This window comes from Quercus robur, chromosome 5, assembly GCF_932294415.1.
Source record: "Quercus robur chromosome 5, dhQueRobu3.1, whole genome shotgun sequence".
NCBI lineage: Eukaryota > Viridiplantae > Streptophyta > Magnoliopsida > Fagales > Fagaceae > Quercus > Quercus robur.
In genome coordinates, this window is record NC_065538.1 from 20,749,913 (window position 1) to 20,773,913 (window position 24,001).

At 33.2% G+C, this 24,001-nt stretch overlaps 1 protein-coding gene and 1 long non-coding RNA gene across 2 annotated transcripts; one reads left to right on the forward strand and one right to left on the reverse strand.

The window, feature by feature from the left end:
* Nucleotides 1–289: 289 nt before the first annotated feature.
* On the reverse strand, nt 290–11,750 carry LOC126725468 (proline-rich receptor-like protein kinase PERK15). Its single transcript, XM_050430227.1, has 8 exons — nt 11,223–11,750; nt 6,760–7,113; nt 6,166–6,252; nt 6,002–6,072; nt 3,450–3,526; nt 3,120–3,267; nt 1,294–1,455; nt 290–865 (listed from the first exon to the last, which is right to left on the reverse strand). Exons 1-8 carry the CDS (start codon nt 11,518–11,520, stop codon nt 647–649), a joined length of 1,416 nt encoding a protein of 471 aa, XP_050286184.1. The 5' UTR covers nt 11,521–11,750; the 3' UTR covers nt 290–646.
* A 9,357-nt stretch (nt 11,751–21,107) lies between these two features.
* On the forward strand, nt 21,108–24,001 carry LOC126729030 (uncharacterized). The gene is made up of 4 exons (XR_007656461.1): nt 21,108–21,261; nt 21,826–21,896; nt 22,045–22,115; nt 23,717–24,001. It is a non-coding gene; the product is annotated as an uncharacterized LOC126729030 (long non-coding RNA).

Consider the following 24,001-nt stretch of genomic DNA (forward strand, 5'->3'; position numbering starts at 1 on the left):
AATCTGATCAAGCCTATGGCTGAGATAGCATCTCAACTGGATGAAAATATAGATTCATAATTCAGCTGGTTTGGTAGATGGTCTCAAAGAAACAAATCCAAAAGCAATTAAACAACACAATTGACACTCAAACAGAATTTATTACTTAAAAAAAAAGACTTTGAAGGCAAATCAAAATCTGAAATTCAAAGGAAAATAACTCAGAATGCACACAAAATCTGAATCTTATTGCAAGCAAATCAATTTGAAAACAAGGCCACACCAAAAAAAAAAAAAAATTGCAGAGTCATCAACAGAAATAATTTTTTCAATTACATTCCCCACTGAAACCAAAGCAGATAACAACAATATGAAAGACCTACAACACTGATCCACACAAATAAGCAAAGGACAAGTGCCCATCAATCTCTGCAAGTATCTAATGACACACATACATTAAAAAAACAAACTTTAAGAAATAATATGGTACTGGATATCTAAGAGTTAAAATTAAGCTTAAGTAGAATGATAAGTGTAACTCAATGGAGCAGGACAGGAAAGCAGGTGAATGTGCAAGCTAGGAAATTGGAATCATCAAGCAGAAGGTTACACCAAAATCTGAGGCATCATTTTTAATTTTCCCCAATTCCATCGCTTGGATATTTTTTTAGCTTTCACTGCTTGAGACAGATTGGTGCAAAGCTGAGTCGTTGCTAGGTCCGCTGCATTCACTAGAGCCTTGGTCGTGGCTTATTGGTACCATCTTTCTGAATTTCTTTAAGTCCTTATATTGATCATTATCATAATCTATGTTTCCAGCTGTCCCAAGGGAGATTTCCTCATTTAGATCATCCAGAGAAAGATAACCTTCCAAAGCTCTAACTATCTGCTTACCATGCAAGAATGGTAGTAGGGTTATATACTGCGTCATGAAAAATGATTACAGATACATGCCATTACAAAGTATAACGTCTTAATTTCAAACAGTTTCAAAATCATTTTAGCATTTGAATAGTAAAATTGGAAAATCTAAATTCCTATATACTCAATCTTTCGAACATTAAAAGTTCAATAACCTGCCAAAACAGCGCAAAATATTGGAACCATATATTTTACAAAATAATCACAAATAATAATTAGTAACAAACAAGACAATAGGCTTTACAATTCACAAACTTTGGGGAAAGGAGGTTTATCTATAATTTTGGATTTAACTTCTTCTTCTTTTTTTTTTTTTTTTTTTTTTGGAGAAATGGATTTGATATATTAGACAAAGAGAACTAAATATTTCAATAATAAAATTGGTAGAATTACCTGGCTCATTCTTGGCCTAGACCGGGCCATATGACGGATGCAAGCAGCAGCACAAGCAACCATTCGAGCCAATTCAGTAGGTTCATAATCATTCTGCAACCTTGGATCAACAACAGCTTCAAAGTTGCCATGTTTTAAAGCATGCGCGAGCAATGGCCTTCCCTAAAATTCCATAACAGTAAAGGTTAACTTTTCCATGTTACTCAACCTTTGCTATTAAGAATTCAACATCTTGCAAGAGGAAAAATAAATGGAAGTTATAAGATGACTCAAAATAGAAAGATAGGGACTAGATTTCATTCTAGCTTAATGAGACCCTTAAATCCAGAAAGAAAATCTGGAACCCACCAAAAAAAAATGAGAAAGCCTCTCTAGAAAATATAACTGATATTCAGAAATATAAAGTTTTGTTTTACATATAAAAGACCGATTCAAGGCTCCAAAAAAACTTATTTTACAAATAAAAATATTCTTAAACTGATTCTAATTGATCCTTTACCATAATATAACTCTAATTTGACTAGGAAAGCCTTAAAAAAACTTAAAATCAAGAAAATAAAATCCTAGATGCTCAAATAACAAAATTACTGTTAGGTTCTAAAGACTTATGATTTTAATGTATTTAGAACTCTAATGTGTATTGTTAGCAAACCATGATCAAAACAAAATGTTTAGTCGTGTTTAGACTTGCTCAAAGTTGATTCATTTATGTAAAGTTGGAATAAGCTGATGCAGAATTTATTTATGCTTCTCGGCCCGTTTCGATCGATCGAAGCTTAGGCTTGATCAATCGAAAATCGGGTCAGATGTGTTTTCTGCAGAATTCCAACTCAGCCCTAGTTTGTTTTAAAATGTTTAGGGTTTTCTAATTTGCCCTAAATATAAAAGGCAAACCCTAGCCACATTTTAATGCTGCTCATATTGCTGTTTGTGTAAATCTCTTGTGAGATCTGTGAGAAGCTTTCCTTTACACAAGTTTATGATTATCAAGAAGAAGATTTCTTCAAGAGCTTGATGATTATTCAATTGCTGCCATAAGAACTTAAAGAAACACAAGCAGGTGTGCTTGTACTTGTTGGAGAATCCAAGAAATAAGAAGTTCATGGTTTCAGAGCTTGCACGTGGTCGTGTCAGTAAGTTTCTACTGGTGGGTAGCAATAGGATGTTAGTGGTTTAAGTCCTATTGAATAATTTCGATTCTTTCATAGTGGATTCAGGTTTACCTTGAGGATAGTTAGGTTAAATCATTCCCAAGTTTTTACCGGTTTGGTTTCTTGGGTGATCATATCATTGTCTTATTTATCTTTCTGCTGCTTTGCATGATATGATTGTTTTGATTGTGATAACCTAGATTTGTTAATTTAGACTAAGTAACAACTTGGCTAATTACCTAGGTTAATCCTATTGTGTTTTTAAAGAGTCTAAAAACCATTCAATTACAACCAAAAAATCATAAATTAGTAAATTATAAAAATTAAATCTCATATCTTGTTCTAAATCATAAGTGCCTATACTAAATGAAGATACACTTAGAATTATTATCCAACTATCTAGTACAAAAACAATTCAACTCGACGAATTACTATGCATCTATTTGTAGTAGGTAGTAGGTACCCTCAAATTCTTTTCATTACTTCTTTTAAGAACCATATTTAAATGTATTTTCTAACAAATCGCTATACAAGAGTTATTTTTTTATTTTTTAAAGACCACCTGATACTGGCAAGACAAATGCAGACAGGCACACATAGATACAAACACGCAGAATAGGACCGTAAAAAAGAATAATGAAACATTAGGAACTACTACTTTGAAATGGTACACACCCACTCAACCATGCTATCATTAGGGAAGGATTGAGTTTTATTGAAAGGCCGGAGTCCAGTAATCAACTCCAAAAGCACAACCCCAAAAGAGAAGACATCTGACTTATCTGTGAGCTGTCCACTACTGGCATACTCCGGAGCCAAGTAACTGCATTTGATGAATACAACATCATTTCAAGACATTCAGAAGCAATTAATACAAAATTTTTTAATTAGAAATGAAGTAGCCAAGCTATCATTGCTTAATAGAATTTAGACTGCTTCAGAACTAATTAAACATCATGGCAGCACCTTAGCATTGTCTAAAGAACACAGAGAAATGGAGCTTACCCAAAAGTTCCCATTACCCGAGTTGAGATGTGAGTCATAGTATCTACTAGAAACTTAGCGAGCCCGAAATCTGAAACCTGAATGAAAGCCCAAAATCTTGTCATAGAAGTTGGTTTGGAAAAGTATTTTTAAGTATTAGATGATATATGAAGGTTTTCTACGTAACTTATGCCATGCAAACACCTACGTACAAAATACATGCAAAACGCAAACGAATATGAGAGAAAAAAAGGTGGTACATTTTTAAGTTTAACCCTTAAAGCTTGGAATTGTTTTCATTTCGGTAACTTACATTTTAAAATTTTCACTTTGGTCATTTATATTTTATTTCATTTTTGAGTTTATCCTATTTTCCATTTTTGTTGTTAATTTGACTGTTAAATATCCTTGATGTTTAACAATTTCATGAAATACTAGTTTTAAAATGTTGTGAAATACAACAATTTCCTTGTTGCAGGCAAAACACATATTATGCATGGTTAGATTACTAAATCAAATAAATGACCCGTTAATATGAAAATCGAATCAAACATATAAGGTCATAATGAAAATTTTGAAAAATATAAAGGAACAAAATACAAACAACTCCAAATGAATGAAATACTAATATGACTTTTGTGGGAAATTGGGTTGATTGAAATTGTCAAAACTTGAGACAATTCTATTACAAATTCTCCCATTGTTTCAACCTTGACCCAACCAATATATACACCATTTCTCATGAAATTAAACCCTAATTACCATCTGAAAGTTGAAAGAAAACTAGCAAAAATTGTGAGAGTTGATTGGAGTTTTGGGAAGCATTAGAGCCACCAGGCTTGAAATTGCAATTAGAACTCAATTGTGGATCTGGATGCTAGAGTAGAGAAAGGAATTGCAAATTCAGTTACAAGTAGGGGCTTGAAGAGCTTGAGGGCATCTTTGCTATATTACTTGAAGGGTTTTGTTTTGTGAGAAAATTATAATGCTACTATCTATTCTAAGGGATCATTTTTGGCGGTGAGGTTGCAAAGAGGTTTTAATGTCTGGTACTTGAGTTTTCCTCTTCAATAACATATCTGTATGTTATTGTGCCATTGAATTTTTGTGGTTGTGTTGATGTTTGTGTTTACCATTGCTTACTAATGTTAATTGGCTAATCTTAAACACAATTGGGCTTTAATTTAGTATCTTAGCTTAAAATTAGAATTAGCCATAATTGTAACTTGAGGTTTAAACCATAATAAAGTTGAATTTAATGGTTCTCAACCTTCAATTTAGAAAGGTTGCAACAATACATAATCCATTAGATATTATGACTAAATTTTTTCCTTTGTACAAGTAAGAACTGTTTGGACTTGATTGGAGTTTAACTATTTTTTAAAATCAATGGTAGCTCTTAAAAGCTTTGGTGGAGGCAATGGAGCACTTTTTGTTTACAAAAAATTAAATAATTCAAGCTAAGGTAAAGATTTGTGGCGAGGCATGATTTGTTGAAGACTTTTTACCAAGTCCAAGTTAGAACATCACTTAATTAGCTAACTTTGCAAATCAATTTATACTGAGCTTGTAACTCAAAGAAAAATGCTAAACCACATTTGTGTTATATCTCAAAATGGCTAGTCACAATTGAAACTCTTTATAGTTGTTAATAAAGCCCATATTTACTTGGTAAATGCCCAATGTAAGACTCACCACTCACTCACACAACACACACTTAGACAATATCAAAATCAAATATGGGTGTCACATTATACACATTACTTTTGGCCTTTTGTATGCTAGACTTAAAGAATTATGATTTCTTGTAGTGTGCTAGTTATGGTGACAGAGAGGTTGAGCCTCTTGGTACAATGCAATTGTCTTTCCCTAAAAATGACAAGTTGTAGGTTTAAGTTCAAAAATCAATTTCTACAATAAATTAAGGTCGAGGTTGCCTAACATAACATCTCTCAGACATCATAAAATTAAAGTGAGATTTTGTGCATTGAGTACGTTCTTTTTAGTTTTGTGACTTTGTACCACATATGTAATCTCCCTATTTTCTTAGTAAAGTGTGGCCAATTTTTCTCTCTAGCTAAATTTGCAAACAAATTAGTTATGTGATCAAAATTGAAACATATTACTTATGTGGCCACTTTTGGATCTCAAGTCTATGGAGAAAATCATGAGATAACATTTTTTTTTTTTTTTTTTTTTAAGTTTCTAGTGGAAATCTAGTTCCTAACTTTGGAACTCAAGTCTCAGAGGCTCGAGTTCCAAAAGCATTCACATAACTAATATATTTCAATTTTAATTATATAACTAATATGTTTGCAAAATTAGTTTAACGGAAAACAAAAAGCCCGTAAAGTATTATCCTTAACCTATAGACATACTACATAGACTTATACTCAAACCACGTAAATTTTTGTGTTTCTTATTGTTTATTTTATTTTTTGCTATTTTTAATTTATAAAAACCCACTACTATTTGCTACATTCGTAATTGTTATCCAAATTTCACTATCTCAACACAGATGGATATATTTGAAACTTAAACCAAGAATCACTGAAACCACTAATAAACCTAACCTTTGCGTCAAAATTAGAATCAAGAAGAATATTAGCTGCCTTGATGTCACGGTGTATGATCTTGGGCTGACCTGAAGATACATAGAGCTCAAAAGGAGACTTAATCTATAACAAGAAAATATTCATTAGGTTCGCAATTAATGTGGTAAACAAAGAGAACTCACAGTCCTCATGCAGATATGCCAATCCTTTTGCAGAGCCTATAGCTATTTTTAGCCTAGTTGGCCAATTCATAGTTGGACTCTCCAATCCTGCAATGTCAATTTTCCTCAATTAAACGCTTTATAGTAGTTTCACCGTACATAAACATGTTAGACTACCAATTCAAATTGTTCAAATCTGAACAATAAACTGCGATCCAACACTTACCAATTAAAAAAGAATACAGGTTTCACATTTTAGCCTGTATTCTTTTGGAATCTTGCTGTAGTCTTGTATCAATAAGTAGAGAACTCATGAGTAAATAAATGATTACTTTTTTAATTTCGTTTACCAGTGCTACTACCGTTAATATTATTGCCACATGTTATGTTATGCAGTTTTAAATGCCACAGGATTTCCCTTTTATCATTCTTTCTATGTCACGAAACCGTATAATTTTTTATTGGCTCTAATAATATGAACAACGATAATCTGTCTCCTAAAATAAACAAACATCTTTCTCCCTTATTCCAAACAAATACAATTTTAAAGTACAAAGATAAGTTAGTGAAAATTGCCCAAAAGATCGAAGATTCAAATTATAGATAATGACTTACCATGCAGATGATATTCCAAGTTACCATTTGGGACAAACTCATAAACAAGCAATCTTTGTTCCCCAGAAATGCAATATCCAACCAATGAAACAAGGTGTTTGTGATGGATACGACTAATGACCTCAACTTCTGCCCTAAACTCACGCTCTCCCTGTTTACTGTCCTTTTCCAGCTGTTTAACTGCAACCACTTTCCCATTTAGAAGGACCCCTTTATGTACACGACCAAAACCACCTTGACCAATAAAGTTGTTCGCGGAGAAACCATTAGTTGACTTGTCTAATTCTTCATATGAAAATATACTTTGAGAAAGAGCTATAGGATGGCCAGTTGATGGTGTTGGAGTAGGATCACCTGGAGGAGAAGAAAACAAGAGCATTGGTCAGTTAGTTATAATATAAAGTGGCATCATCTAAGACTAAAAGATTGAATGATAATATATATAATATGATTAATGACATCTTTCGTCCAAAAACATAATGATGAAAATGGTAAAAGAACATGAACAATTGATTCCAAGTACTAATCAATTTAACGGCTTTCAACAATTCCTTAGTGGTGTGTGTGAAATAAACCCAAAAAAAATAAAAAAAATGTTCTTCGTGGAGAGACATGTAGGCTGTAGCAGTTGTCTTTGCAATAATTAAACCTTTTTATAGTAGTCAATCTTGTACTGCTTAGTTAAAATAAAATGCTTGCACTGCAAATCAAATCCATACACGGAACAATGCAGTTAAAAGTTTCAAGCACACTTAAGCATTGACCTCTTGAGTTTAGACATAAAGCGTAAGAGCAACTGTATCAGTCCTTCCAAAATAGAAAAAGTAGACAACTTTACACATTTTACTCTAAAAATGACCCACATCAGTGGAGCTAAATTTGTGCAAATTTCCATTGTTGCTACAGCAATCGCTTAAAAAAACCGTGTATATTAATTTACACGATTACTATAGCTTTGCATTTCACTTTTTTATTATTTTTTCTCTCACCAGGTCAAACTGTTCTCAACTTCTCTCTCTTTTCCTCTAGCTCCGAAGCCTTTTCTTATTCAATTTCACACACACTCTCTTCGTCTAAGCAACAATCATCTATGCCCATCTTTGAAAGATCGTCTCCTTGATTCTGCTTCTCCAAGCTTGGAGTTGGAGATCATACTAAAATATTTTATCATTTTCATTCTTGGGCTTCTAAATTTTTCTGGTTCATCAATGGAGTTTTGGTATGTGTGGAAGTTCAGATGCGGTAATTTTGGTGGATGAGTGATTTTTAGAGTTTGCAATTTATCTCTTTCTCATAGTATATAGCCTAAAATTGCAGGGTTATGGGTATGATTTGTTGGAAATTTTGTTGTGTTTTGGGTTTTGTTGGAAACACAAAAGCTGGGTTTTGATATTTGGGAATCTTAAAAAGCTAGGTTTTAGGTTTTTTATATTTGAGAAGCTAGGTTTTATTTAAGATTTGTTGGAAATTTTGTGTAAGATTTGATTTTTGAGATGGGTTTTGGGTTTTGCAGGAAACTTTGGTTGATAGGGCTATGAGAACATACACAACAAAGTATTTGAAAAAAAATATTTGAAATTCGTCATCTGAAGTTATTTTTATCCTCAATATGAATTTTAGATGAGAACTGGTTGTATCTTTATCTATACAAAGGTTGATTTAGAGTTGAAGACTTTGTTTTATCCTTGAAGGGGTGGTTTTTGGCTAAGGAGGGGAGAGAAATGTTTTGGGAGAATAACTAAAAATTAATATTTTAATAAAATTTGATGTAAAATAGATATTCTGATGTGGGATGTTTTGACAAGTGATTGTGTAAAATTGAAAAAGTGGGTTTTTATATTAAAATAGATAGAAAATTTTACACAAACTGATGAGAATGCTTTAAGGGTGTGCCAAGTTAAAATGAAACATACATTTTTCAAATATATTATATAGTTATCTCTAATGAAAAGTTCATATATTTAAAATTGCAATATATTTTACTTATCAACTATAATAGATGACGCAATTGGACAAAGTAAGTTCAAATTTTACTTATTTAGTTTCTTAAAATTTTTATATAGTAAATTTATAAACAATTATTTTCGGATAAAAATTATAATAATCTTGTTATAGAAAGTTGAAACATAACATTGTCTATAGTTCTCGTGTTTAATAAAAATACACATTTGTGATAGTTATGATCAAATTGTAGCATACTTCGTTTTTAATTCTTTCCATAATCTTCAAAGAATAATTGTGACCTTCAGTTCATAGTATACAATTTTTATCAACCTATTAGAGTTCTCAAGCTCTAGGTTGAAATTTTCTCTTTTTAATGATCATCATCTCCACTAGGCCTAATAATATCATCACGAGACTCTTCAAAATCATGTTTCTCTCCATTTGGGAGAGTACCAACTCCAACGGTCTCTTTAAAATGTTGAAATTTTTTTTTGAAGAGTTATAGTAGCTCTCCACACATGAAGAGTCATTGTAGTGATATAAATGAATTTTGGGGGCTAAAATATTTAGCCCTTTCTATTTTCCCAAACCAAAATATTCAACATCTCACTAGGCCGAATAATATCACCACAAGACTCTTCAAAATCATGTTTCTATCCATTTGGGAGAGTACCAACTCCAACAGTCTCTTCAAACTGTTGAAAATTTTTTGAAGAGTTACAGTAGCTCTCCACACATGAAGAGTCATTCTAGCTCTATAAGAGCACTAGCATTGGTGGTACTAAATAGTTATTTTTAGCACCACCAATTCTAAAAAGTGAGCTACAATGGTAGAGCTAAACTTAAAAATTTTAGCTCCTCATCTATAGTGCACAACCATCTATAGTTGCGCACTGTAGCAAGAAGCTAAAATAAAAAACAAAAAAAAATATTATTAAACTTCCAATTAAAATAATATTCTCTATTTTTTTTTCTTTCTATGGCTTCTCTCCTTTCTTCTTCTTTTTTTCTTCTTCTCACTTTTTTTCTCTCTCTAGTGCCTCCCTCATCTTCCTCTTGTGGGTAGGATCATGGTGGAGGGTAAATCGGTCTTAAGGGTGGCTGGCTGGCTGGGTTCATCAACGTCAGTGAGTCGGTGGGTTGTGGTGTGGTTCGATCATTGGCGTCGGTTGGGTTCATCGGCATTGGTGGGTTGTGGTGTGGTGTGGGCTATGGTGTGCTATGCTGTGGTTGGTGTGTTGTGCTGTGGTGGGTCAATATGGTTCGTGGGTGGGTCGATGGGTTCAATACGGTGTCTATATGGGTGGGTTTGTGGGTTGATCACTGTGGGTGGGTCGCTGGGTTCAATGTCTGCATGGGTGGGTGGGTGGGTGTGTTCATGTGGGTTTGTTAACATTGGTTTGTGGGGGTGGCTATGGGTGTATTCGTGGTGGTGGCTCGGGTGGGTTTCGTGGTGGTGGGTGTGGGTGTTTCTTGGTGGGTCAAGTGGGTGCGGGCTTGGTTGATTTTTTTTTTTCCTCTGTTGTGAGTTGTGGTTGTTGTGGTGGTGGTGGTCGTGGTAGTTGTGGTTGGTTCCAGAAGTTTGTGGGGATGTTTTTATTATTATTCTAATGAGTTTTTGGTATTATTTTTATCAAATAACTAAAAATATAGATCCATTGATGTTTGATGTATTGTAAAGTTAAGAGGTAAAATAGATAAAATGACTTTTGTAGGTGGTAAATAGGCAAAATTTTTCCTCCACCAATGTGAATGCTCTAAATTTTTGGGACTAAAATATTTAGTCCTTTCTATTTTCCCGAACCAAAATATTCAGCATCTCTCCCTCTCATTTGTTTCTTTCCTATTTTTATTGTCTTTCATCTCATTTATTAATTGTCTTCTATATATTTCAAAGCGGCTATATATCCATTAAGTTAGAGATAGGATTGCTTACCAATCAACTCTTTTCATATTTCGTAAAAAAGTTTGCATTGTATACGAGGTAGGACAATTGATATTTCCATTAAGTTACCCAGGTATATGTTTGTGTTTTTACTTTTTAGATCCAAGTTAGATTAGCATCCCTTATTTTACTTACATGTTGGTGTAAGTTAGTTAATTTTAATAAGTAGATGAGAGAGAGAGAAGACGCAAACAAACAAACCAAGCTCCGAAAATAACATGGAGCATTATCACAAGGCTTTAGTTTTATATTATTTACAAAATAAATAATATTTTTTTTTTTTTTTTTTTTTGAAAATTTATTCGCACATTACATTAAATAATTTCTTAAAAGATTAATTTTCTAAACACTTTTTTGAGTAAAATTTTCTAAAACGTGGTTTAAATAGGATGGAGCGAGTAGCTTATACAGCAAACCAACTGGCCAAAAAGCCAAAACCTCAGGATAAATAAACAAAACAGCGGCATATATAATATAGGCCACCAAACAACAACCACAAACTAAATTATAAACTAATCATTAAAGATGAAATTAAATAACTATTAACTAACTAACTGAAATATAATAGACTCACTTGTCGTAGGTCCTTCATCTGGTTTCCTCCGATTTCTCCTTCTATACCAAATGACGAAAATGCCCACAGCAACCAACAGAATTAACCCTCCTATCACTGTCCCTATTTTCAGCCCCACCGACGGCGTCGGTGGTTCAGCCGGTTGTGGTTCAGCCGGTTGTGGTTCAGCCGGTTGTTCAGGCAGTGGTGCTGGCGGACTTCCATCATATGGCGACAAAGAATTCGTCGGTGGATGGCTTATTTGAGATTCCAGAGAGGACTCAGGAACTTGATGGAGCTTCCGGTGCCAGGACATCATATCGCCAGAGAGCTTGTTTGCATGTGTGTGTAAGTGTGAGGTTGAAACTTTTAACTACGTACAATTTGAATTGGAGTCAACGGTTGCGTCAACACTGACGCTTAAGAAAAAGAAGAAGAAGAATAGTAGTGAAAATAATGTGGTGGTGGTGGTGGAAGAAGAAGTTAATGTAGTAGGGTGGGAGTACTGAGGACCCTAGGGCCTAAACACGACGCGTCCGTACATGATCAACCACAACCACTGACAATCAGTGAGCCCATTACATGTGTTTTAATACACCATAACTAATACAAAATCAGATATTTATGTTAGCGTGTGTAAAAGAGATGGTTTGGTAGAGTATTTTAAATATGTTTTTTCAGCTTTTATATAATATTATATATATTTTTATATATTTTTTTATCAATATGTATTTTAAAAAAATATAAACAATATTATTTAAACTTTTCTATTAAGTGTGTGTTTGGATAGAACTTATTTTACTGAAATTGAAAACTGAAAACTGAAAACACTGTAACAAAATAATTTTTAAATGTGTGAATAGTATCGTGGGACCCATTTTTAATGAAAAAATTGATAAAAAATGAAATTTGTGGGTCCGTGAACAGTGCACGAATACACTGTTCACGTAAAACTGGTCAAATGTTGCGGCTACTGTTCATGTACAGTACATGAACAGTAACCGCTTGTGAGGGGGAAAACGCGTGAACCAAAAAAAAAAAAATGGAAAAAACGTAGAAAGTGAAACGCAACGCAGCAAACGCGAATACAAACAGACCCTAAATAGACCCTAAAATTCTCCAGTAATAGTCATAACTAACGCTATAGCCCTTACTGATAAAATAATTCGTTAGATATGGAAAAACATCTAATGAATATATGATAAATGTGATGTACATGTCAGTCTCAGTATCACCTAAAATGGAAGGCTCATTATTTCAAACTTTTAATTAATTTTCTTTAAATCCTTGTTAGGGGGCTCTTGTTCAGGGGGTTCAAACTTCAAATGAACCCCTGACTTCAAAATATATATATATATATATATATATATATTTATAATTTTTTTGTTAGTTTAATACTTTAATTTATTTTTAAAAATATTTTTGCACACTCTTACTATAAGTATTTTCAATTCTAAAGGTACGAGTAACTGTTTGTAAACTGTAAGTGTCTTTTTTTATTATAAATTTATATTATATGTGTGTGAGTGTGTCTAATATTAATTGTATGCACTACTTCTTGTTATAATGTTATTTGTGTGAATAATGATGTGTATGGATGCTTGTGTATACAGTATAAATATAATATAACTTTATATAATTTAATAATTAGGAAATAGAGGGGGTTTATTATATGTTTGTATTGGCATTATGTTATAATAACTTTTTGTTATAAAGTTAGAAAAATTCAACAAGAAAAATTGTAAAGTTAGTGATTGTTCAAACATTTGATTGGTTAAGTAGACACGTGGTGTATTATTTTATGTATAAATAAGTATGGTTGTGTGTGTCAATAATTAATACAGTACCAATAAGTTAAGTTTATCCATTTAGTTTAAAATATTTTTATAAAAACAATGACAAATTAATAGATAATAACAACTGCATAAAAAAAAATATATATATATATATATATATATATATTAGACAAACTTAACAAAACAAAATGATCATAACTATCGACAGTGGTGATAAATTACTTATAACGAACTATCATGTAACAATTCAAAATTTGAGAACTTGTAGAAGGAAATTGTAAAACTTCCTTTTTCTTTTTTTTTTGGTTGATAACTTAATATATTCAAGTTCTCTTTTTATTAAAAAAATTTTAATTTAAGTTTCTTAATAACCGCCTAAACAAAATTCCTGGAGCCACCACTGGTTCTTGTTAGCTTTAAGTCCTTGCCAACCTAAAAGAACCATGTAATACATCCATCATAATAGAACCACATAGTTCATATAAGATGTATCTTTTTAGAGAAACGGCTAAAGCCAACCAACGGCCATCCCTATAATATAGTACTCCACAAATTATCTTGATATGACTATGATGAGTAATGATACATTCACGACAACAAATCTTAAATGACAAATTATTACTAATTATAATATAAATTTACTACTTATTTTATTTTATTTTCCATTCATAACAGCTATCACTTAGAATTTGTTATGACAATACTGTGAATGTAGTATTTCTCACGAGCAAATGCAAAAGGGTAGAGTATGGTCCATGTTCCCCCCTTTCAATGGCCCAAAAAAAGAGTCACTACTCACAAGAGAAACATAATTTCATTTGGTAAGAGCAATTGCATCAATAGATGCAAAATAGAAAAAGTGGCAAGTTTTACACAATTTTGCTAAAAAGAATTACCCACATTAGGCTTTGTATATCACTATTCATATTCATTTTTGCTACAGTAACCGTGTATATTTACACGGTTACTATAGCTTTGTATTTTGTTAGGGTCATATTTTCTATATATTGGCTTATCTTTTGACAAAACGTACTTTACTTGTAATTGGGTAAATCTAAATTGGGTTTAATGTATCAAGAAGTATGTAAAGTTTACATCCTAAGTGGTATCATTAAAGACATGAAAATTAATCCAAAAAACAAGTGAAGTTATACAAAATAAAATGTATAACTTCCATTACTGTATTTTGGCTTAAGTACATCAATTTTTCGATGATCAAAACATGTTTCAAAACTTATAAATATTCAAATTGGGACTCTTCAAAAATAAAATGGTCATGTGTTTAGCAAGTGATTTCAAAAATAGATATTACCTTTATGACCATACTTTAACTTTTTGAGCCTAAGAATTGTAAATTTTTTTGACAATCAAAATATCTTGACAAAAGAAGCTTATGGCTGAATAAAACACAATCTACACGGTTGAACCGATTTCAAGTTATAAAACACAACATGCATGACTAGAACCAATTTTCAAAACATCACATATAATACAACATTTACGGCTATATAGGTTTACAACATACTTCACATTACATAGTGATTACATTACATTACAATACATCACAAAAATAAATTTTTGAAAAGATACACCTAAGAAAATATAAGAATCTACTCCAACAAAGCCATTGCCAAAGATCTCCACTAAAGGGGAAACATTGTTGAAAGACATATGATATCATCCCTCTGATCAAAGGATAAAGTTCACCCATCATTAATGCAATATTCTCCTCGGATCAGCTATCTTCATCATCACAAGTAGTACATGATTCAACTGCACAACACGTATGATATAGCAACCTACAGCTAGAACAACAATCCTCTCATACCAACACCGATCTTGCATCCAACCATGAAGCTGGAATGTTTCTTTACAATATCTCCAAATACCCTTGACAATCAACCTTTTCCAGAGCAATGACAAAAAATTCTCCGTACACCACCATGAAGTAAGAGACCATAGTTAAATATCCAATGATAACAACAAAAGAGCAAATGAATAGTATTAAGGCATAACAGTATGAGCAATTTCAGATCATACTTGGAGATTTTTATTCTAAGTAACATCATGAAGATATGGTAGAATCACAGTTGGAACTCTTCAAAAGCAGTCTCTCTAACCGTAACAGAATGAGTAAGGCTTTTGTTAATTGCCATTATGTCTTCAATGGCAAAACCTGAAGTGAAAATGCATCAACAGTAAATATTCATGATAAGAAAGAGGGAAGGGGCATAAAATTACCTAAGTATGTATCCGTATCCTCAAATCCATCATCATACTTTCTCGGCTATGTCTTGTTATTATCACCAAGCTGCTGGAACAATAAGGGCAGAGAATTGCAAGGCCATGAATGAAAAAAAAATAATAATAATAAAATAAAAAGGGATGTAAGAAGATAAGGAGTTCTTGAAGAAACCTCTTCCATAGGTTCATAAATCTTCATCCTACCGGCAATGGTCTTCCCCTAAATTGCTTCATCATGACAGTTGGACCTATGGAACCAATAGTTGGGTTAAGAAAAGTATCAGTTTGATCTAAATAACCATCATCAGAGGGTCTAGATTCATCATGACTGGAATTCTCACTAGATTAGACTTCAAGGCTTCCACCACAGTGTCATTCTCTTAATCCACTCATCTGGATATCTCCTCCATGAACCAAACAACTATCAAATTCAGCATCTCTAGACTTCAGTGGCGCATTAGATTATGGAATACAATCTTATAGCGGAACAATATCACATCACCAATGATATTGGCTTTATGAAGGGGTCAATAAAACATTTTATTATCAATCTTTCAGCTTATTCAATTAGGCCAATCAATAATGGGCCCACAAAGACCCATAAATCGAATGGGGGCTGACAAAAGCTCTTATTGCTGGATACAAAAATATCAGTAGCAACTAGAGCCCATGGAGTTTCGTCACTAGAATATCTCTTTGTAGCACCCGCTTTAGAGGTGCACTAATTGGATTATCCTTCTCAAATTACTATTGAAGGGCTCGTATCACCTTGCCAACAGCTCCAATTCCACCAATAGCTAAATTCTCTTTATCAACTACAAATGCAAAAGAAAAACTCAATCGAGAAGAGTTGAATCAGAAAAGGCAGATGGTTGAAGTTTGGAAAGAGATAAAAGAGTTTTCTTAGTCTTAGAAAAGAGGAAGAAGCTCTCTCTTTCAAGCTCACCATCTCCCTCTTTCAACCCATGCCACACAAGCTTATGGACTCATTTAAACTCACATGTGTGACTGAAGGCAAGCTGATCACACATACTAAGGGGGCTAAAGGTTGAGGTACAATTTTTTCACTCATGCCACATGCTCTAATCCCATTTAATCACTTTTATTTATTCACCAAAAATACCAAAATATCACCCATATATTATTTGGGCCTCCGTGAATAATTCTCATTGGCCCACAAATATTTTCCTATCTCATTCTCTATAATAGGCCACCATTTTTCAAAAGAAAACTCACACGTGTGATCCTAATATTTTTCTTTCAAAAAATATAGTATTACTAATAACTTGATCATGTGTGACTCGGGGGGCTGAATGTTAGTGTACTTTTTTTTTTACACCTAATTTTATTTGAGTACCACCTATTTATTTTCAAATACCACTAATAAGTTATTGGGTTTTCCCAAATATTTTTTGCTCTACTATTATGTTAATAACAAATGTTTCATATCTCATCGCTTAAATTGAGTTATGATATAAATTATCACAAAAAGCCCAAGAACTCATATTTTATCCAATTTTATTATCATTATTTAGCTAAGCCCAAAACCGGCCCTAGGAACCCAATACACACATCCTATTCTATTTAAAACCTAAGAACACTTATGCTTGGCAATATTTGAAAAGCCCGTGATTAATTCAAATCCATGGCAAAACAATTTTATCAATGGAATTCAAATACATAATCAAAGCCCATGGTTTAAACCCATGGCAATTATTTATCCAAAACCCAATTCACATTAACAATATCAAAACCCAATTCTCATTGGCAATATCAAAGCCCAGTTCTCGCTAGCAATATTTAAAACCCAGTTCTCGCTAGCAATATTTAAAACCCAATTCTCATTGGCAATATCAAAGCCCAATTCTCATTGGCAAAATCAAAAGCCTAACTTACGTTGGCACTATTAAAAGCCCAAGCTAACTACTTGGCACTATTTATCGAAAGCCCAAGGTTATCAATGCTTGGCAAAATACTATATCATAATTATTTCACTTAAAAGTCCCATAATGAACAATACTTTAGATCCTTAAACCTATTACCATAATATTACAAGCTCATGGAATTTATGAATTATCTACTCTCAAAACGCATGGGGAACATCTTATAAAAGCCTATGGAAAGATATGATTATTAAACCAATGACATTTATTTATTTCATATTATAATCTCATGTTCACTATCCATCTTACATCACAACATTCATAATATTTTATTACCAAAACTCATGGTAATTATTCATCCTACATATCCATTATGATTATCTATAGAGAAACTCATGAGAACATCACATTATTCCATTATAGTGATTGTTACCATATTTATTTAAAACCCATGATAAATATTATTCTCAAGAAAAATATTGGAGGACATTATTTAAAAAAGCCCCAGGAAAAATATCATTTACAAAGTAATCCATAGTAAAAATTATGAGAAGTTATTTAAAACCCATGGCAAAGCACGTCTTTAATGCCCATTTTGTAGGCCCAAGTATCTCGTGGAGAAGGAAGCAAGCCCAAGCAAAAAAAGGGCCATGTGGCCCAACTAAAAGTACTAAAATGGAGCAAAGTTCCAGACCAAAAAGGTCCCAGCAAGAGGCTTCAAAGTGGGCAACCAGCCCTTGTTCATCCTTAACTAAAGAACCAATTAGGGACCCCTACAAGAGAACCAAGCTTTTTTGAATGAACTAGGGGCTGTCCCATCAGTTTTCTGCCACCCTCTGCCTGACGTGAATAGTGCCCAAGAGTTGTCATATCAGCTGAAGTCCAAAGGATGATGAGACTCCATCATCTTCCTTAAGACTGCACCTCCAGCGAAACGGGAGCTGAAACCAAATAATCCAAACTTCAACAAATTGATGCTATAAATGTTAAAAACGTTCATGACATGATTCATGAGCCAAGCTCATGAATCCTAAAGGGGAAAATTTGGGAACATATGTTTTAGAGGGCATAAAGGGATCTCCAGCGGAACCCTCTGAAGTGGGCCTAAACTTTGACACTTGGCTTAGGGTGTTGAATTCTACTTCCTAGTCCAAATCTCAGTTGCAACATTAGGATTCGTTTTTTATACTTGCCTTAATCCCAATGACTGAACACAATCTCAGCAATCTTAGCATTTAATGGAAGATTACCCCAAACACTCCAAAATCCCACCATTACCCAAGAAACAAGGCAGCCCCAAAAGCAAATCTCCCATTTTTAGGCCAAATCCAAGTTATTAATGCAACTATCTGGCTCCCCTAAATCAGTCCTACATTTTTTTGGATTCATGTTAATTAATGCTTCTCTAAAACTCCATTATAAAAGCAAAAGCATCTCAGCCCACAAGGGGGGACAGACTCCCACTGAAATTCCTGATCTATTTGCCATTTTACTAGTGGTTTAGCTCTCCTTAAACTCACCACTCATCCCCGTTTAGCCCACTGCTCACTAAAGCCTTAACCTCAATGCTAATCCCATCCTACTCACTCAGAACAGCCCACATTATCTCATTCATGCCTTATGCGCATATAATCATCAAAATCTTAGTTTAATACTTGCTGCACTAAGCTGGGATCTCTCTCTCCCTTCATTCCATCATATTTTTCCTCTTGTATTTGTAACTATAAAGTCTTTAATCCTTGTTTAGTATTATTATGATGAAGGCCATAATGTTTTGGAAACTATGGAAGTTTTTCTCTTATGTTGACTAAATAATAATAAGGAAAACATATGATTTTTACCATATAAATACTCTTATTAACCTAAAATTACCCTACTACTGGAGATAATACCATACCACTAGAGGACTGATTTGAACTATGATACTGTAAAAGGACTAATAATATAACAAACTAACAACGGTAACGTGTTTATTGTGTTTTATTGTTGTCTTCTTATTAGGGTGCAACCTCCATCTCTTGCTTGGGCAGGCTTACACGATACCAAAAGCCTTTGGGCTTTATTTCAAGAGCCCATCGTCGAGTTTCGGCTTGGCTACCCCATATTCTATTTGGGAACATCAAAAATTTTCCCCTCAACAAATGGTTTTAGGATTTCTCGACACTAGCATCTATCAAGATTTAAAGAAGAAGCTCGACACAAGCTCGATTTATCAAGATCTACGATTTCAAAATTCTCAGATCTGAATTTCAGCCCATGATGACTTGGATTGCTAGGGTTTCGTCCTCTACAACCCTAGACCGTATAAAAGACTTAATTTAAAGTCATCAAAGACACAGAAACACAATTTGAGAACTCATACACTCTTTGAGAAGCTATTGTGTTTGTGTCTTAGGGTTTTATAACTAAGTACTTTCAGATCTTCAACATGCTTTAAAGTGAAAAACTTTGCAACCAACAATAATCATTTAATTGCTTGGAGTTAGTCACATACTGGGATCCATGCATACGAAAATGTCTTCTACAAGAACAAGTCCAATTGGAGATTGGTGGAAAGATTCAACTAAAAATTGGTATTTTGAGATAGTCCAGGGCAGTGGTGAGATTCCTTATACTTGTAACCGCTTGTTCTTGATTAGTGGATTCTTAGACCTAAAATTCACCCGATGGGATTTTGCCTTACGAGAGGTTTTCTCCATTCGTCAACAAATCTCCGTGTTATTTATTTTTTATTGCTTATTAATTTATTTGGCAATTTATTGGTGCCACCACGATTTGCATATAATTTGACCTAATTAATAAACTTAGGTAATTAAATTAATTAACCGGGGTCAATCTATAACCCAACATATTTAATTTTTTAAATATTTCTCTCTCTTCACCTCTCTTATCAAATTCTCTCTCTTCATCTCTCCCAACCGATTCTCTCTCTTCCCTGACTCTATTCCTTTGTCAAACTCATCCTAAATCTAAAACCCAAACTCGTCATATTGCCCATATACAAATCCATAAAGAATCATCGAAACCCATATTGCAAAGAAGAAGAAGAAGTGAAGAAGAAGCAGAAAAAGAGAAAGATGAAGTGATGAAGAAGAAGACGAGAAGAAGAAGGAGATGCAAAAGAAAAGTGATGAACACTCACTTTATGTCAAACCCAAATTATACGCTATGGTAGTGCAATTCTACTCAAATGAATTCAACATATATACAAAATTCCAGTGGCAAAAGACTTACTTATCGTTAAAGAGGCAATACATTTAAGTTGTGCAAGCAGCGATAGTGTCGATAGCATAGTAAACATATAATGGGATATAGTGCAGGGCTGCTTCTGGCAATTTCGGAAAATCCTCTTCAGCATGCTTAACAGCTAGGTCTTCCAACTTTAAGATGTGCTCAATAACATCCAATGTGGCATTGATCAGTTTGTTAAGTTCAGCAATCTCTCCACTATGCTGAAACCAAGAGTCTGTGTAGATGTTAGGCATCCCCTTCAAGATATCCACTAATTTGGCACTTTTGTCTAGGGGTAGAGGGAGGGGGGAAGGTGCCCTCCTTCAACTTTCAAAATTTTCACTAATAATAATATTATATTGAATTAAAATATCTTATTTGCCCCTCTTGACACAAAGACAAAAAACTTTTCTTTTTATTGGGTTGTATATATACTAACTTGTCTAACTTTTTATCAATTCACGATAGCTTTTTCTCAATAGACTTCTACTCCTACTACAACTCTAATATATAAAACCAATGGCCCCACCTAGTAATGATTTTATAAAAAAAACAAAAAAAGAACAAGCCTTATATGGAATAGGAGTTTGAACACGGCAACCTAATCTATATATATATATAAAACCGAAACTTTTGAAGCTCCCACAAATTTCCACGTCAGCACAGTATTTAAAAAAAACATAATTCCACGTCAGTACAGTATTAAAAAAAAAAAAACATAAAATTAAAAGCCAACTATCTCTCAAACAAAAAACCCTAAAAGTCTAAAAGCAGCCGTGCTCTCTGCCTCTCCAAGCCATTCTCTCTGTATCCCTGATGACCATAGCCATCTCTCCCACCCATAACTGAGTCGTTACCCATCATAGCCATCACAAAATCTCCAATGTCGCAGGCCAAGTTAAGCAGGTGAGATGGTCTTAATATCATGTATCTAATCTTTCCCTCTCTCTTTCTCTTTCTCTTTCTCTTTCTAAATATTTGTTTTTTAATGTTCATTGGCTTTGCTTCTTTTTGTTGATTCCTTAACTGAATTACTGTTGTTGCTTAAGTAATATTTTTATTTTTTATTCAGTTCTTTTGCAAATACTGTTGTTGGGTATTGTTAGGGTTTTTTTTTTTTTTTGGATTTAATTTTGTGAATTCTTATTTGGATTCATGTGGCTACCACTTAGAAACTTGATTTTAGTGAGTTTCTCTGTAGGCGTTGATTTGTAAGCCTTTTAATTCTTGATGCAAATTCGAAATTCATAGGGAATTTTAAATTCTGATTCTTTGGGATTGTGTATTTGAAATTTTAGTGGAAACAAAGCTATGGGTTTGAATTTTGTATGATTCATATGTCAGATATTGGGATTGGTATTGACGGTGAGATAGGTTTGTAATTACTTATTGTTTATATGCATTGCTGACTTTTTGTTTTCTTCTTATTGTTTTTCCGTTTGCTGTTTTCTCTTTTCCCTCTGTGAGAAGAAACCCATTGAAGGTTAAGAAGAAAGAACAGAGTAGCCTTGCACCATCGGTCTGCCAGTAAAATCACTATGGTAAATTGATTTCTTTTATTATTCCCTTTCATTGTTTACTGTCACGCTACTGTTATTGCTCAATCTCTTCTTCACTAACATTGTTGACTTTTTGTTTTCTTCTTTTCATTTTTCTGTTTTATGCTTTCTCTTTTCTCTCTGCGAAAAGAAACCCAACGAAGGTTAAGGAGAAAGAACAGAGTAGCCTTGCACTACTGGTCTGCTAGCAAAATCACTACGGTAAATTGATTTCTTTCATTGTTCCCTTTCATTGTTTACTGTCACACTACTGTTATTGCTCAATCTATTCTTTACTGTCACGCTACTGTCTTTTTGGTTCCTTCCACTAATTTGATAGAAATATTGTTTTTCCATTGTATGTTTTGATTTAGACAACTTTAGTCAATTTTCCAAATTACACCACATTTGCTTTGGCGACATAAAAAAAATGTTAGACATTTTGGTGAGGAATAAAAAACCCATGGAAGAGTTGGGTTTCTGGCTTTAAATTATTCATGACAGAATTTGATTAGTTATGTAGTTCCATATATTTAATACTCCTCAATTTGTTTGTTCTGCCTGTTTGTTGTGTTATTTGTTGCATTACAGGAACTGTCAATTTGTCAATAGGATGTGTATTTCTGTTTTAATTTTTTTTTTTTTTAATAATAACAAACGTTAATAACTAAGACATTGAAATTTTGTGCACACCATGTGTTTGACAAAATGCCTTACTTACTCTTGCATTAGTTTATAGCCACTTTATGGTTTGTGACTCTTGGTTTTAGTTGCTATTGGTAATTGACTAATTTTTGTTATGTATCAATCATAAGTCATGATGATATGAAAAATGAGTAGAATTTATTTAATTCGGCAACCTACTTATTTTAAGAAAAGTGTTAATGTAATTTAAAAGTTTCACTTATTAGGCCAAGAGCAACAGCTTTTGTATTTAAATTTTTTTTAGTGTGATTTAAAGGTGGCTTGGTGTTTTTCAATATATTATTGGAAATGAATTGTGAGTCTACAATTGTAAAGTCTCATTACATTAGAGTTTTGCTGATTTGATAGGGCATTTTGTGGTGGCATTGGTATTGAACATTGAATTTTGATATTCTTCTTGAGTTTTAATTTCGTGTTCTTTTTGAGTATTTTCAGTTTAGTTGGATTTGAAGTTTCATAGGAAGGATTTTGTCTAGGCTTCAACAAAAAATGATTTCATGATAGTGGGACCAATAATTTTATTTTTGGAAGAACAGTGGGCCCTTTTTTATTTAATTTTATTAAATTTGCTTGAATTATTTGAACATTTAGCCCAAAAAAAGCTCTTTAATTTTGCCTATTCCTCACTTAATTTACATAGACAATTGTTTTTCTAGGGCTGAATGAATTGTTTACTCTATCAAGGTTACAACTAAGACATTATATAGCACTTACATCCATTCAAACAAACACGTAAAGCTGTACATTGAGGTCTATACAAATAAGACAAAGACAAACGACCACGTCAATTAACATCAATCACTCACACATGAACCATTCTTCTTTTTTCCTTGCTTTACCCTCTTTTTCTATTTGCTGAGATAGAGTAAATTTGTGGTTTGGTAAGAGTACTTGCAGCACACAAATGATAATTACTATAGTTCACAATCGAATGAGTTTTATTATAGCTCACAAATGAGTGTTTTTTGGAACATGCAACTCCTACTGCTAACGGTTTGAAGCCATGTCATATCTGTAATGCAGTAAAGATAAATAGCAAATGAGTGTTCCCAAGTAGATCAAAGATGACTTTTGTTTATCATTTGGAACTAACAAAAATGTGAAAACCATAAATGCAGGGTTCTAAACTGATCATTAACATAAATGTGCTAACGGTTTTGCTTTTGTTGGAGGATTATTAGCAAGTCCACAAAATCAGGTAAAGGTAAAGGCAAAGGAATAGAAGTGAGCACACCAAATGAACATACATGGATTTGGGTGTACATGGCATATGATTTAAGAAATTGTATATTAATTGCATACATAATGCTACCTTCAGCAAAATTAATCAAATAATGTAGTATGAAGTCCCATAAAATTGTGCCACTTCTTTTCTTAGGTTATTATAAGCAAGATTCCAACCA